Below are 12,864 nucleotides of genomic sequence, written 5' to 3'. Positions count from 1 at the left end.
TTGTGTAATTGATTTTTGCAATGCCTGTTTTGATTCCCTAGGCTGGCTTTAAAGGCTTTCAGATTCCAGCTGAAAGGCAAAGGGATGTGGTTCCTGTGGAGTATGAAGGAAATGAGTACAAGCTGGCTCATGGATCAGTCGTCATTGCTGCAGTAATCAGCTGTACAAACAACTGCAACCCCTCTGTAATGCTAGGAGCAGGTATACTCTGCCTGGTTTCAGTTTTCATCTCTATCTCTTGCTGTAACAATGGCATTATAGAGCCAAGTTAACCAAACCACCATCCTATAAATGTCTATAGAAGGCACACAAAGGAGTTTGTGCCAGTGTAGCTTAAGCAGAAGCTTGAAAAGTGTGGAGGTCCATGGTTCACTGCCTTTTAGTTATAATCCCGTTAAATTTGGATAGCTGAAACTGTACTGGGATTGTGGTTTTTCCTTGAACAGTATGTCTTTCAAATGCTTCACAGATTCTGCAGTACCTGATGCAACATGACAGCTTTTTCATAGTTCCCAGTGTTCTACACCTGACAGTAGTAGCTGTTCTTTTTTTAAAAAAAGTATTTCATTATTTATTGTGCTTAAAGTTATGTTCATTACCTGTGAAAAAGTGGTGGTAGTTCTTGAAGTCATGCCTGCAGTACTACAACAGCAGTGTCCTGGGTCAGCTTCCAGCACGAGTGCAGCATCGCTAATGGTGACCTTGTGCCAGTGAAGCTGTGATTTTGGTCTTGCCTTAATATAAACAAGTGGTCAACCTGCTGGCTCATAGGATTGAACTTTCTGGGGATTTATGCCAAAGCTTAAATGTTAGAATTTCGTCTTTCTGAAATTGCTCATCAAAAGAGAATGAAGGTCATAATCTGCTAAGCCCCATCAAAATGAATGGAGGCTGTGCTGCACCAGGGTTTGATATTGCCCCATATGAAGTTAATATGGTATCTAGAGCTGTCTTGCATAGAATCATAGAATTGTAGAGTTGGAAAGGGACCCCAAAGGGTCATCAGTCCCAACTCCCTGCAATGCAGGAATCCCAGCTGAAGAATCCCTGACAGACAGCCATCCAACCTCTGCTTAAAAACCTCCAATGAAGGAGAGTCATACATTGGTCCATCTACCCTGAACTGTTAATCCTAACTGGCAACTGTTCATCAGGGACTTGGGCAGAGATATCTTCTGGGTTGTGGACAAAAAATTCTTCAACATATAACGAGACTTTTTTTAAAGGGATATTGCAGGGTTTGTATCTGAGACCCTTCTGCATATACATAATCTGTTCTAAACTGAAGAGCAAACTTTCCTCCAACAGTACTACCTGTTGTGGTAATTTATCTATAGGCAACATAACTTTGCCCCTTAGAATTTTTGTACCGTTATTTCACTGCTGCTTTCATTCTTCCCTAGGTCTGTTGGCCAAAAAAGCCATTGAAGCTGGTCTGACTGTTAAACCGTACATAAGAACCAGCTTATCGCCTGGCAGCGGAATGGTCACACACTATCTCACTTCCAGTGGTGTATTGCCATACCTCAATAAACTTGGGTACTGACTTCTTTGCTCTCATATGTAGAAGTTTTAAAGACTCTGTGATCTTATATGTAGAGGCTTAAAATGCATGCTTAAAGTGACATGGTCAAATCCAAAAGAAGTAGCACAGTAACATGCAAACATCATATAGCTTCTGAATTAGTGTGTTGCTTGCAGACTCATTGGCTTTTGATTCATTTTTAAAGTTTCTGCGGCTCATGGTTTTTAGCCACATCACATCTGACCAGCTCAGCATTCGGAAGCTAAATAATTGCTGTAAGGCATATGTTAAGCATTGATGTATTTATACTCATAGTATTTTTTTTTAAAAAAAGAACCAACAGATCATAATTTACTGGGGGGGCATGCTTATTTATTCAAAATTTGGTCAAGCACACAGGAACATGGGAAGCTGCATTATAAGGGGTCAAAGTATTTGTCTATCAGAGAAACAGTCCTGGTATAGAGAGAGTCCATCTAGTCCAGCATTGTTTCTCTGGCTGGCAGCAGCTCTTAAGGATCTCAAGACATGGGGCTGGATCCAACTAAGGTCTTGTCAGAGTAGACCCACTGAAATTAATAGACGTGACAAACACAGCTCCATTAATTTATGTGAGTCCACTTCAAGTAGAATATAATGGGATACAATGCAGAGATCTTTTTTCACCTGCTGCCCTTACTTTTTTAAAAAACTGGAGGTTTTAAAGAAACCTGAAAGGATTTCAGTATGACAGGTAGAGAGTCTTGAGGCCCTGGCCATGCAGCAGCTTTCTTCAAATGATCCCATAACATGCAGGGAAACTTCAAAGATTTCACTGCAGTGAAAAGGTGAATGAAAAAGTAGGTTGCACTAATGAAACACTGACATTTTCTTAAAATCCTGGTTTTGCTCTAGATTTGAGGTCGTTGGCTATGGATGTTCCACATGTGTTGGGAATACTGCTCCTTTGCCAGAAACCATTCAGAATGCAATTGTGCAGGTATGGCTTTAACAACTGAAGCATAGTGGACTTTGTTCCTGTTGACCAATTGGGGAAAAATAAAAGGTCTAGACTTTGCCCTGCTGACTGTTTAGGCTGGAGGGTGAGAACTTCTGTGCAGTGTGTAGAGCTAGGACAGTAGGGGCCCTTTTCCCTATTATGGCCCCTGTGCACTTAAGTATTTTCTGTCTGTCTGTCTTGTACGGTTATGAAAGCACTCTTGGGAGTATACCGGTATATCTTTATGCGCTAGGAAATTTAATGCCAGTATTGGAGTTCCATTCTAGTTCCAACAACATCTGGAGGGCAACAAGTTCCCCAGCCCTGGTTTAGATGCAAATTTTGTAGTTTGAGCATTAAGGACCAATGTGAGGTTAGGAATATGAGAAGAGAATAATCATTTCTGCCACTAAGAGGGTATCCTTCATCAAGGGTTTTCCCTCAGCTTTTCCTTTATAGCCACTTGTAAACTCTCACAGAAATTCAAGCAACCATGACAATCAAGCCGATGTTGAGAAACTTATAATTTTCTGCCTTTCAGGGTGACTTGGTTGCTTGTGGAGTTTTGTCTGGAAATAAAAACTTCGAAGGCCGTCTCTGCAGCTGCATCTGTGCCAATTACCTTGCTTCCCCGCCTCTAGTTGTGGCTTATGCTATAGCAGGAACTGTGAATATTGATTTCCAGACTGAGCCATTAGGTAACTATCCCTCTCCTTCCAGCTCCTATTTCACCCAGGACTTGGCTTGTTCCTGTAATGCTCTCAGGGCATTTAACTTGCTCTAAGAGCAACGCTTACCTTTCTTGCGCTGTTTGAAGCATCACCTAGTGTATGACGCATTATGGCCTAGATTCCGCTGCGCCATAAAATAGCCTACCTATGTTTTCTAACAAAACAACCAAGTTGATTGTTGTGAACCGAATCATGTGCAGTATGTGCAGCTAAGAAAGCTCTTGGGTGTTTGTAATGTTTTTAAGACGGGTAGAAATGGCGGAGGAGTAATTTCTGCTATTGTCACCATGATCAAAATTTCTTTGTAGGGGTCAGTCCTGATGGCAAAAGAATCTTCTTGCATGATATTTGGCCCACTCGAGAAGAACTTCAGCAAGTGGAAGAAGAGTTCATAATATCATCCATGTTTAAAGAGCTGAAGGGGAAAATGGAGGTAGTTTGACATTGTTATTAATCAGGGATAGGGGTCCTCAGGGCCAAGCTCTGTCTCTGCCAGAGGCTTTGCTCCTCCCCTGGCCACACCCCCTCACCCCCTGTGCTCCAAGCCATCAATCGCTTTTGCCTGCCTAGCAGGTGCCCTGGAACTGTAATAATGCCTCTCTCTTGCCTGTCTGGAGAGAGGTGTGAGCATGGGAAACCCATTCCTTTTTTGCATGACTGGAATGTCCCCTCCTGTCGACAAGGTAACAGTCGCATACATGGATCTGCCCACTTTTGCCTCACTGGCATTTCCATGAGGGAATGGGACCCTTGGGGTGAAAAAGATGTCCTACCCCTGTTCTGACTCAGCAAGACTCAAATGAAACACTTTTTTTCCTGTGCATCACTCGGTGTGTCATGTTCCTCGCGGGGAATGTAGTATGTGAATTTCAAAATGAAATTATGCATACTGGTTCAAACATCTTTGTTAGCCGTTAGCACTTCTGTATGCCAGATCTATAGCAAATATAAAAAGCAATAGCATAAACAGCCAAATGTCCTGATTTATTTACTGTGTTTATATCCTGCCTCTAAGGATCTCACACAGTCTCCTTCATTCTCACTGTTTTATCCTTGCAACAACCCTTTGAAGTAGGTTAGGCTGAGATACAAATAAATTAGGGAGGGTACAAATAAATTATTATTATTATTATTATTATTATTAACAGCAAAAAATTTTTTGGAAGGCTGAGTTAACAAGAGTTATCAGTTACAAAGAAAAGAAATGTTGATGTGGCATTTTGTTGTGGCGTTTCCACTGTATTATATTCAGTAAGTGGCATTTTTGGTACAAGAAAGGAGAAGATGATCAGAAGTTTATATCTCCTGCTTTGCAGAAAGGAAATAAGCGGTGGAATTCCCTAGAAGCGCCTGAATCAGTCTTATTTACGTGGGATTGGAAGTCTACTTACATCCGATGTCCTTCCTATTTTGATAAGCTTGTAAGTATGGTAACACCAAATCTGTGTGTTTGAGGTGTTCTAGGTATTGTAGGAAAGGAAACTTAACAAGTGAGGGGAATGTTTCTGACCACAATTTTAAGATGTCAACACCATTCTGCTGTCCTTCTCAATGGAAAGGATCTCTCATAACACTAGAACTAGGTTCAGGACGGTCAAAAGGAAGTACCACAACATTAATTTATGGAATTTGCTTCCACAATATGTGACAGCCACTTCCTTAGAAAGATATTAAAGAAGAATGGCCATATTCTTGGGGGGGCACATCTATCAGTGGCTACTAGTCCTAATGGCTAAATGGCACCTCCGTGTTCAGAAACAGTATGCCTTAGAACAGTGTTTTTCAACCACTGTTCCGCGGCACACTAGTGTGCCGCGAGATGTTGCCTGGTGTGCCGTGGGAAAAATTGAAAAATTCAAGAGAATTACTTTATATATAGTCAATATAGGCACAGAGTTAAATTTTTTAACATTTTCTAATGGTGGTGTGCCTCGTGATTTTTTTCATGAAACAAGTGTGCCTTTGCCCAAAAAAGGTTGAAAAACACTGCCTTAGAATACGAGAAGCTAGAGGGCACCTGCTTTGCTTGTTGATTTCTCAGAAACATCAGTTTGGTCTTTGTGGGAAGCTGGTCCTTTGCTAGGTGGTCTCCTTTTGCAGGGCTGTGCACACGTTCTTGCTTTCATACTTGGAACATCTTTACCTTTTGACATTAGCTCCATTTTGTGCCTCTTGAGTGTGTTTTCAACTCACCAGGAGAGGGGGTGTATTCATCTACTTTTGTGTCCATTCATCTGGCAGACCAAAGACCCTCTTCCACCCCAGTGTATTGAAAATGCGCACGTCTTGTTGTATTTGGGGGATTCGGTCACGACAGATCACATCTCACCCGCAGGAAGCATTGCGAGGGGCAGCGCTGCCGCCAGATACTTAACCAACAAGGGGTAAGAAACTTCAGAGGAGCTGTGAGGGAAAGAAACTGAAGGATTCAGCTGATCCTCACAAATTGCTTTACTGTGGTGGTTGCTGCTTGGCCAGATGAACAGTGTGTGCCATAGCTAAAGTAGGTTACTAAGCAGGATTAACTGAGTTTCTTTCAGGCTTATAGTCAGAATTTTCTGCATAATCTGTCCTGTTTTTACTGGACCCTATTGATAGCGACGCGGGTGGCGCTGTGGGTTAAACCACAGAGCCTAGGGCTTGCTGATCAGAAGGTTGGCGGTTCGAATCAACCCGCCACGGGGTGAGCTCCTGTTGTACGTTCCCAGCTCCTGCCCACCTAGCAGTTCGAAAGCACGTCAGAGTGCAAGTAGATAAATAGGTACCACTCCAGCGGGAAGGTAAATGGTGTTTCCATGCGCTGCTCTGGTTCGCCAGAAGCGGCTTAGTCATGCTGGCCACATGACCTGGCTCCCTCAGCCAGTAACGCGAGATGAGCGCCGTAACCCCAGAGTCGGACACGCCTGGACCTAGTGGCCGGGGTCCCTTTACCTATTGATAGTGAACTTTCCGCTTAGTTCAGTGTCATCTGCAGAGCTTCATGTATTAGGCTGCAGGGTTAACGTAGTCAGAATGCCTTAAGTACCTGCTATCCATTTATAACTGACACACATGATATAAAACTTTGACCTGTATTCTTAAGGTTCCACACCTGACTAGGAGTCTGTGGCACAGGAAAACTTGCCTAAGTGATGTTTGTGAGCAAAGCCCACTTTTCAGATTGCACGTTTATATTGAGCATGCTCTGTTGTCTCTCGTAGCCTCACGCCCCGTGAATTCAATTCCTATGGTGCTCGGCGGGGAAACGATGCAGTGATGACAAGAGGCACCTTTGCAAACATAAAACTTTTCAATAAATTCATTGGGAAACCTGCTCCTAAAACAGTTCACTTTCCAACTGGACAGACGGTGAGGACATACTTGTTCAAAGCTATTGGGGGGGGGGGGGAGGCAGCTGCATATTGGAAATGTCCTCATGTCCTTTCCCCCCGTCTATTTATCTCTCTCGCTCTCTCCCCTGCAGCTAGATGTATTTGATGCAGCTGAGTTGTATCGCAAAGAGAATATCCCTCTGATAATCTTAGCAGGCAAGAAGTATGGACTGGGGAGCTCGAGAGACTGGGCTGCAAAAGGACCTTTTTTACTGGTATGTTTCCATTGTATTAACTTCGAAGTAACAAGAAGCCTCGGTGTTTATTCACTTCAGGCTGCTTGACAGAATTTTGCTTGCTTGTTTTTCATAGAGCTTAAAGCATGCCATTTTGTGCCTTCTGAAAATGCGTGAACCAGTTTTTTCACTGAGCTTTAAAGAGTGCCCGTTTGGGGTTTTGACCATTAAATTCACAAACTGGGACCAGTTTAGAGAGAATGTACATCTGAATCAAGTACACCTGAATCAACGATTTAACATAGTTGCTTCTTGCTTATCGACCAGAAATCCTGGTAAACTAGACTTAACTTGAGGTTTTATTTCAGTGGGAATAACAGATCTAGGACTCCTAACTCCCATAAGCATGGCCAATGGTTAGGGCTTGTAAGAGTTGTGACCTCTCAAGATGCTGCTGGACTACAGTTTTCCTATCCGTGCTGGACAGTAGTAGCTAGTTAACATTTTTACTGCCCTCATGACTCTTGGCTCGCATTCCAGGCCACCTTCCAATAAACTAGATTTCTCTGTCTTGAGATTTTCTCCACGTTTTGTATTAACAGGAGGGTTGAGCGGTTGTATGAAGATGACTTTCATTATTGTTTAGATGGTATCTAAGCCAGATATAACTGTTTCTACAGGGTGTGAAAGCAGTTATTGCTGAGAGCTATGAGAAGATCCATAAAAGTCATTTGATTGGAATGGGCATTGCTCCGCTCCAGTTCCTCCCTGAGGAAAACGCAACATTTTGGGGCCTGACAGGCAAAGAACAGTTTTCAATCACATTTCCTCATGAGTTATCCCCTGGAATCTCCCTAGATGTAAAGGTAACTCAGAGTGACTTCTGAATGCAAGTGTTAGTAATCGAAGAGGTTTATGTTTTCCTTGAAGTGCAAATGTGATGGTCTGTCCTCTGTTGTAAGCTGCTAATGACAAGGCAGTTTTATGGTATCCACACCATTTCACGTAAGTTAATATGAGCTGTGTCCTTTTGAGTGAGAAGTCAGCACCAGAGTTGACCTTCAGATCAGGGATGGGAAACCTGTGGCCCTCCAGATGTTGTTGGACAGGCCCTCAGACCTAACTGGCTTAGCCAGCGATGAGGGCTGATGGGAGTTGTGGGCCAGCAACACACGGAAGAGCACAGTTTCCCCACCCCCCTGTAGAGACTCGGAGAACTGCACTTAAGGCACAAATATATGCAAAGCAAGCTGTGCTAAGCGGCTCAATGTCCTGAAAGGTGCTCGGATAAAGGGAAGACTTGTGTCAAGGTCATTTGAATGGTGCAAAAACAGAATTGGGAGCAACGTTGTCTGAATTCATAAAGAGACGTATTTTTAAAGACATGCAGGGCTACACAGAGGCGCAAGGCACAGGCAACTATCTTAAGGCAATTTATTTATTTATTTATTTGTTACAGGTAGGTAGCTGTGTTGGTCTGCCATAGTCAAAACAAAATAAAATAAAAAAATTCCTTCCAGTAGCACCTTAGAGACCAACTAAGTTTGTTCTTGGTATGAGCTTTCGTGTGCATGCACACTTCTTCAGATACACAGACACAGATGTATCTGAAGAAGTGTGCATGCACACGAAAACTCATACCAAGAACAAACTTAGTTGGTCTCTAAGGTGCTACTGGAAGGAATTTTTTATTTTATTTTATTTTATTTAGTGCAGCAAAGTGAGGGGCAGGGGCAGAGATCTGACTCACTAGGTATCCAGTACTAGTCCTACTCAGAGTAGACCCATGGAAGTTAATAAACATGGGTAACTTGCTTTCATTAATTTCAGTGGGTCTGCTAGTTGAACACAACTTGGTTGCACAGTTGCCCCAGAGACTGAGTAGGAGCTGTGCAGTTGCCCTGTGCTCTTGCGCACCTCCCTTCCAGTGAAGCTCAGGTTGACAGTGAAGCTAGCCTACATAATTATTGTGGGGTGGTATCCAATTAAATCATACTTTGATTTGGGCCCATTGTTATCAGAGGATTTAAGTTAGTCATGATAAGTTTACATCCATTGATTTCAGTGGGTCTGCTCAGAGTATGACTTGTGTATCTGCCACAGTTACTTCTTTACAGAGGGGTTGTTTTTATTTAATAACTTATGGGAAAAGGAGAAACACTTAGAATCATAGCTGTGAAGAGCACAGGAGTCCCAAATTGCTGCTTAGGGGTAGATCTGCATGTGCGCAGTCTCAGATCCCCAACATTACAGACTTTGCTGGTATTTTTTATTAAGTCATTAACTTCCACAAGCAATAAAACTAGTTTAAAGCAAGACTTGAGGGTCTCAGGATTTTTGTTTCTGCAATATGCTGTCGTTATTACAGAATATCCTACTATAGAGATGTTAGGAAATGACACAGTCCTAACATATTTCTTGCTTTTGCCTCTCATTCCTGTCTCTTTAAAGACGAACACAGGGAAAGTATTTCATGTGGTTGCCGCGTTTGACAGTGACATGGACATAACGTTATACAAACATGGTGGCGTTCTGAACTACATGGTCCGAAGGTTGTTGTAGAGGCCTGCTCACACTTTGGGGGACTATGCATCAATGGGCCAACCCCGCAATGGCTTGCACAGGCCTCACTCCATCGATGGAACTGCGTACAGTCCTGCTGCACTCTGAAATTTCGTCCATGGATGTAAAAGATTGTGAATTGTTGTAGTGACTGCAGCAAGATCCGTCTGGATTTTAAAAATAATACTCGAATGGTGCTATTGACATTGCTTAAAAATTGACGTGTGTGTTGTGAAAGAGAGCTGTAAGTATGGGGAACGGCGGGAGGGGGTTGTCTTAGACCATTTTGTAAATAAAGTGACATGAAACCTGAAACTGAATTCTGTTGAAGATTTTAAGCCAGAAGACTATCTATCATTGGGCCCCACCCCAGTTTTGGCACCTTCAGCTTCCTTATTGCTGTCTGTTGGTTTGAGGGCAGCACATGGTTTGGCTTGATGAGGATGGGTAGTTTCCTTTTAATTAAGGTTTCCATAAAAGCAAAAGTCAGCGTGAAGGCCACAAGTTACAAACTTGAAGGGGATTTGACCTAAGAGCATACGTGTTCTGTGGCCTGGTTCGCACAACCATGGCATAGCAAGAGCATATTTAGCACGTCATACAGACCAGATGTACGTGAGGAGGCTGGGGAGTGTTTCTTCTGAAGGACACTGAGCTGAAGGCAAAACACCGCTATTGGAGAACTGGTGTTTGCAGACAAACAAAAGCAGCACAGGGCGCTGCAGTCTTAACACAAAACTATGTGAATTTTTGACAAGGATCTAGTACGGATGTTTACGGGGTTCCCCCTCTGCTGAAACAGCAGCAATCTGTTTTCCCCATTTGCCTTTTGGAGTTAATGGATGTAGAGAAGCAGGGGCAAAACTAGACTTTATTTCACCCAGGTCAAATATTTAGTTTGGCACACACACACACACCGCCCATTTCTGCACACACACACAGGTTGAGAGCTTCAATGGAATTCCTCTGGAGACTTCACCTGGGGCAAAAAAACAGGCTAGCCCCCCCCCCATATGACCCTGAGAGAAGCAACCTGGGCTACCAGTCGCTGAGGAACTGAGCTGCAACAATGGGTTTCAATTAATAATTTTCACTTATAACAATCCAATAAAAGCCACATTAATACAATACCAAATTATAATGTGATTAAAAAAGCCAATTATCCAATACCAAATTAAACAATTTTGAATGACTTCCCGGGTTCTGGATTTCAGGAAATGATGTTCTTATTTTGTCCTGCTCCAATACTCATTCTTAGTCCAAATACAACAGTTCCAATCTTGATCCTTTATTTTAACAGCCACTGATCTGTTTATTTTCATTCGTATTTAACTGTTCCATATCCATGAGTTTTGCAAGGGGGGGTTTTATCCTGTAAATTTCTGCGTGAAATGTTTGTTTTTCGTTCATCTTTACTCTTCATGTTGTAATCCATCATCCTCAGCATTTCCCTTCACTTGCGCTTTCTGCACTCAAGGACTGCAATTCTCACTGCATCAAATGCCATTTTGCTTTCCAAGACAAAGAGAAGTCTGGTGTCTCGCTATAGCCCCAGGAAGATATCCAGAATTATCTTCTTTGATCCCTCTCGCATCCGTTAACAAGCTGGTATCTCGCCAAAGCCATGATAAGTCAGAACCAAAGTCCTGTAGGTCAATGCCACAAATCATTTCAGTGTTTTCACACAGTTCAATTCTTGCAATTAATCCGTAAAAATTATGAAGTTCTTGTTAATTCCCTTTTGCATTTTTTCCAATCCATTAACAATTAATACTTTGGGGGAGGTTTGCCAAATCATAAAACAGCAAATATAATGTATATAGAGAAAGGGTAAAGGCTCCCATCCCCCTACACACCAATCAGGTTGAAAATCCTCTCCAGATTGAGACGTTGGCACTCAGTGGCTGATTCATTTAGCAGGTTATCTTGTCCCCTTAGTCCAGAACATGCCTGTTACTTAGATCCAGATCCAAATCCATCCTAAGAAACAGAAGAACCTCTGCTCATAGTGACTGTGTTGGAGAGTTACCGATACGTACATCAGTGTCCCCTGCCTCCCTCATTCCATCAGAATGAGAGGCAGGTATCAGACGATCGGCAAATGAAGCTCACACACCCCGACCGGGGGGGGGGGGGGCCTTGCAAGGATAATTACTCTCAAATTATCCTTAATTAGCTGCGCGAACGATCTCCGCTAGTGTGGGAGCCGCTTTACACCATGGCAGAAAGCACCAGAAGCCGCAACAATGGGTTTCAACTTGTTCTGTTTTAACTAGCCTCTCTGGTTTTCTTCTCTTCTGCTTTTAGTATGCAGTGAAAAACAGCTGCAATTTTTTTGGCCTAAAGAATATTTTAAATACCCACTTGCATTGCTGAGGCAGCTCTGTGGTCTTGTACTCCCGTTTACAGGACGGGGAATCATTTCTTAAAGATCCTTGCATCCTGGGCCAAACCACCTATTAAAACAGGGACATTGCTGCTGCTGCTGCTTGGACTCTCAGTGTTGCCACTAGAAGCAGTTTCCTTTACATAATTGAGCATATTCTGTGTCACAGCAGGGAAAGCAGAGAAGGCCTGGTGGGTTTTAAATGAGTTGTGTCAGATTCTTTTTCACATACTCTGTACCTTAAAGTAGTTTTAGTTAACAAACCTGGCCTGTGCCAATTATTCTACAGTAAGAAGTAACCTTTAAGATTGACCTAGTCCACCAGATATACACAGTAAAATTGGTTTTGCTCTTTGGGGATTTCCACTGCACAAAAATGTCATTAGTAATTAAAGTCCATTTCAATTTATTGCATAAAGAGCAATTTAAGAACAAACGCACCCTCATGCAGAATAGTGAATAGTGCACCACAAAAAAAAATCTCCAATGACAACATAGTAACCTTCCTAAATAATTTTGAGGAAAGAAAGGTTAAATGACCAGGAAAGTATGTGAGCATGGATATGAACCTAACCCATTTGAACCACTGTTCTTTTCAGTGAATGAGTGATATAAACACCTTAGCTCTTGTTTTGTGGCGCTTTATTGAGTTCTGTTGGCATTCTTGAAAAGTGGTATGGTTTGCATGTAAACTAAGCCATGGTTAATTATACCATGGTTTGCTTGCTTGCCTAATCTCTGCCCAGGGGCTTAACTCTATTTTGCTTACTGCTAACAAGCCATAATCTGAAGCTAGGTTTGTTGTTGGTTTATGACTCTTGCTTTGTTTTAACTGTAGCTTCCTGTTCTACACAAACCCATCACTCTTCGTTATTCATAGTTCCTTTGGTTACCCCATCCCAGAAGCTCACCAAGTTACAAAGGCATGAACAGCTGAAAAACAAAACAAAACAAAACTTTGGAGAAGCAAGCTCTAGTTTGTTTGACAAGCCATGGTTTATTCTTACAGGTGAACCAGGCCGGTATTGTCTAAACTTCCTGTTTAGGGAAGTTTTTAATGACTGGTGTTTTAATGTATTTTTAATCTCTTGTTGGAAGCCACCCAGAGTGGCTGGGGAAACCCAGCCAGATGGG

At 42.5% G+C, this 12,864-nt stretch overlaps 1 protein-coding gene across 1 annotated transcript in view; it reads left to right on the top strand.

The window, feature by feature from the left end:
- IREB2 (iron responsive element binding protein 2) overlaps positions 1–12,183 on the top strand; it is a 35,956-nt gene extending 23,773 nt beyond the window's left edge. The window contains exons 12-22 of the mRNA XM_033159521.1: positions 42–201; positions 1,404–1,539; positions 2,420–2,504; positions 3,046–3,202; positions 3,544–3,668; positions 4,552–4,656; positions 5,477–5,619; positions 6,436–6,583; positions 6,699–6,821; positions 7,463–7,648; positions 9,234–12,183. Coding sequence (XP_033015412.1) covers positions 42–201; positions 1,404–1,539; positions 2,420–2,504; positions 3,046–3,202; positions 3,544–3,668; positions 4,552–4,656; positions 5,477–5,619; positions 6,436–6,583; positions 6,699–6,821; positions 7,463–7,648; positions 9,234–9,344 — 1,479 coding nt within the window. The 3' untranslated portion in view covers positions 9,345–12,183. The remainder of the gene's footprint in view (positions 1–41; positions 202–1,403; positions 1,540–2,419; positions 2,505–3,045; positions 3,203–3,543; positions 3,669–4,551; positions 4,657–5,476; positions 5,620–6,435; positions 6,584–6,698; positions 6,822–7,462; positions 7,649–9,233) is intronic.
- Positions 12,184–12,864: the final 681 nt, after the last annotated feature.

The sequence above is a fragment of the Lacerta agilis genome, chromosome 9 (genome assembly GCF_009819535.1).
Source record: "Lacerta agilis isolate rLacAgi1 chromosome 9, rLacAgi1.pri, whole genome shotgun sequence".
In the NCBI taxonomy this organism is placed as follows: Eukaryota; Metazoa; Chordata; class Lepidosauria; order Squamata; family Lacertidae; genus Lacerta; species Lacerta agilis.
The sequence above is the reverse complement of the archived record's forward strand: the minus strand, read 5'-3'. Positions and strand labels throughout refer to the sequence as shown.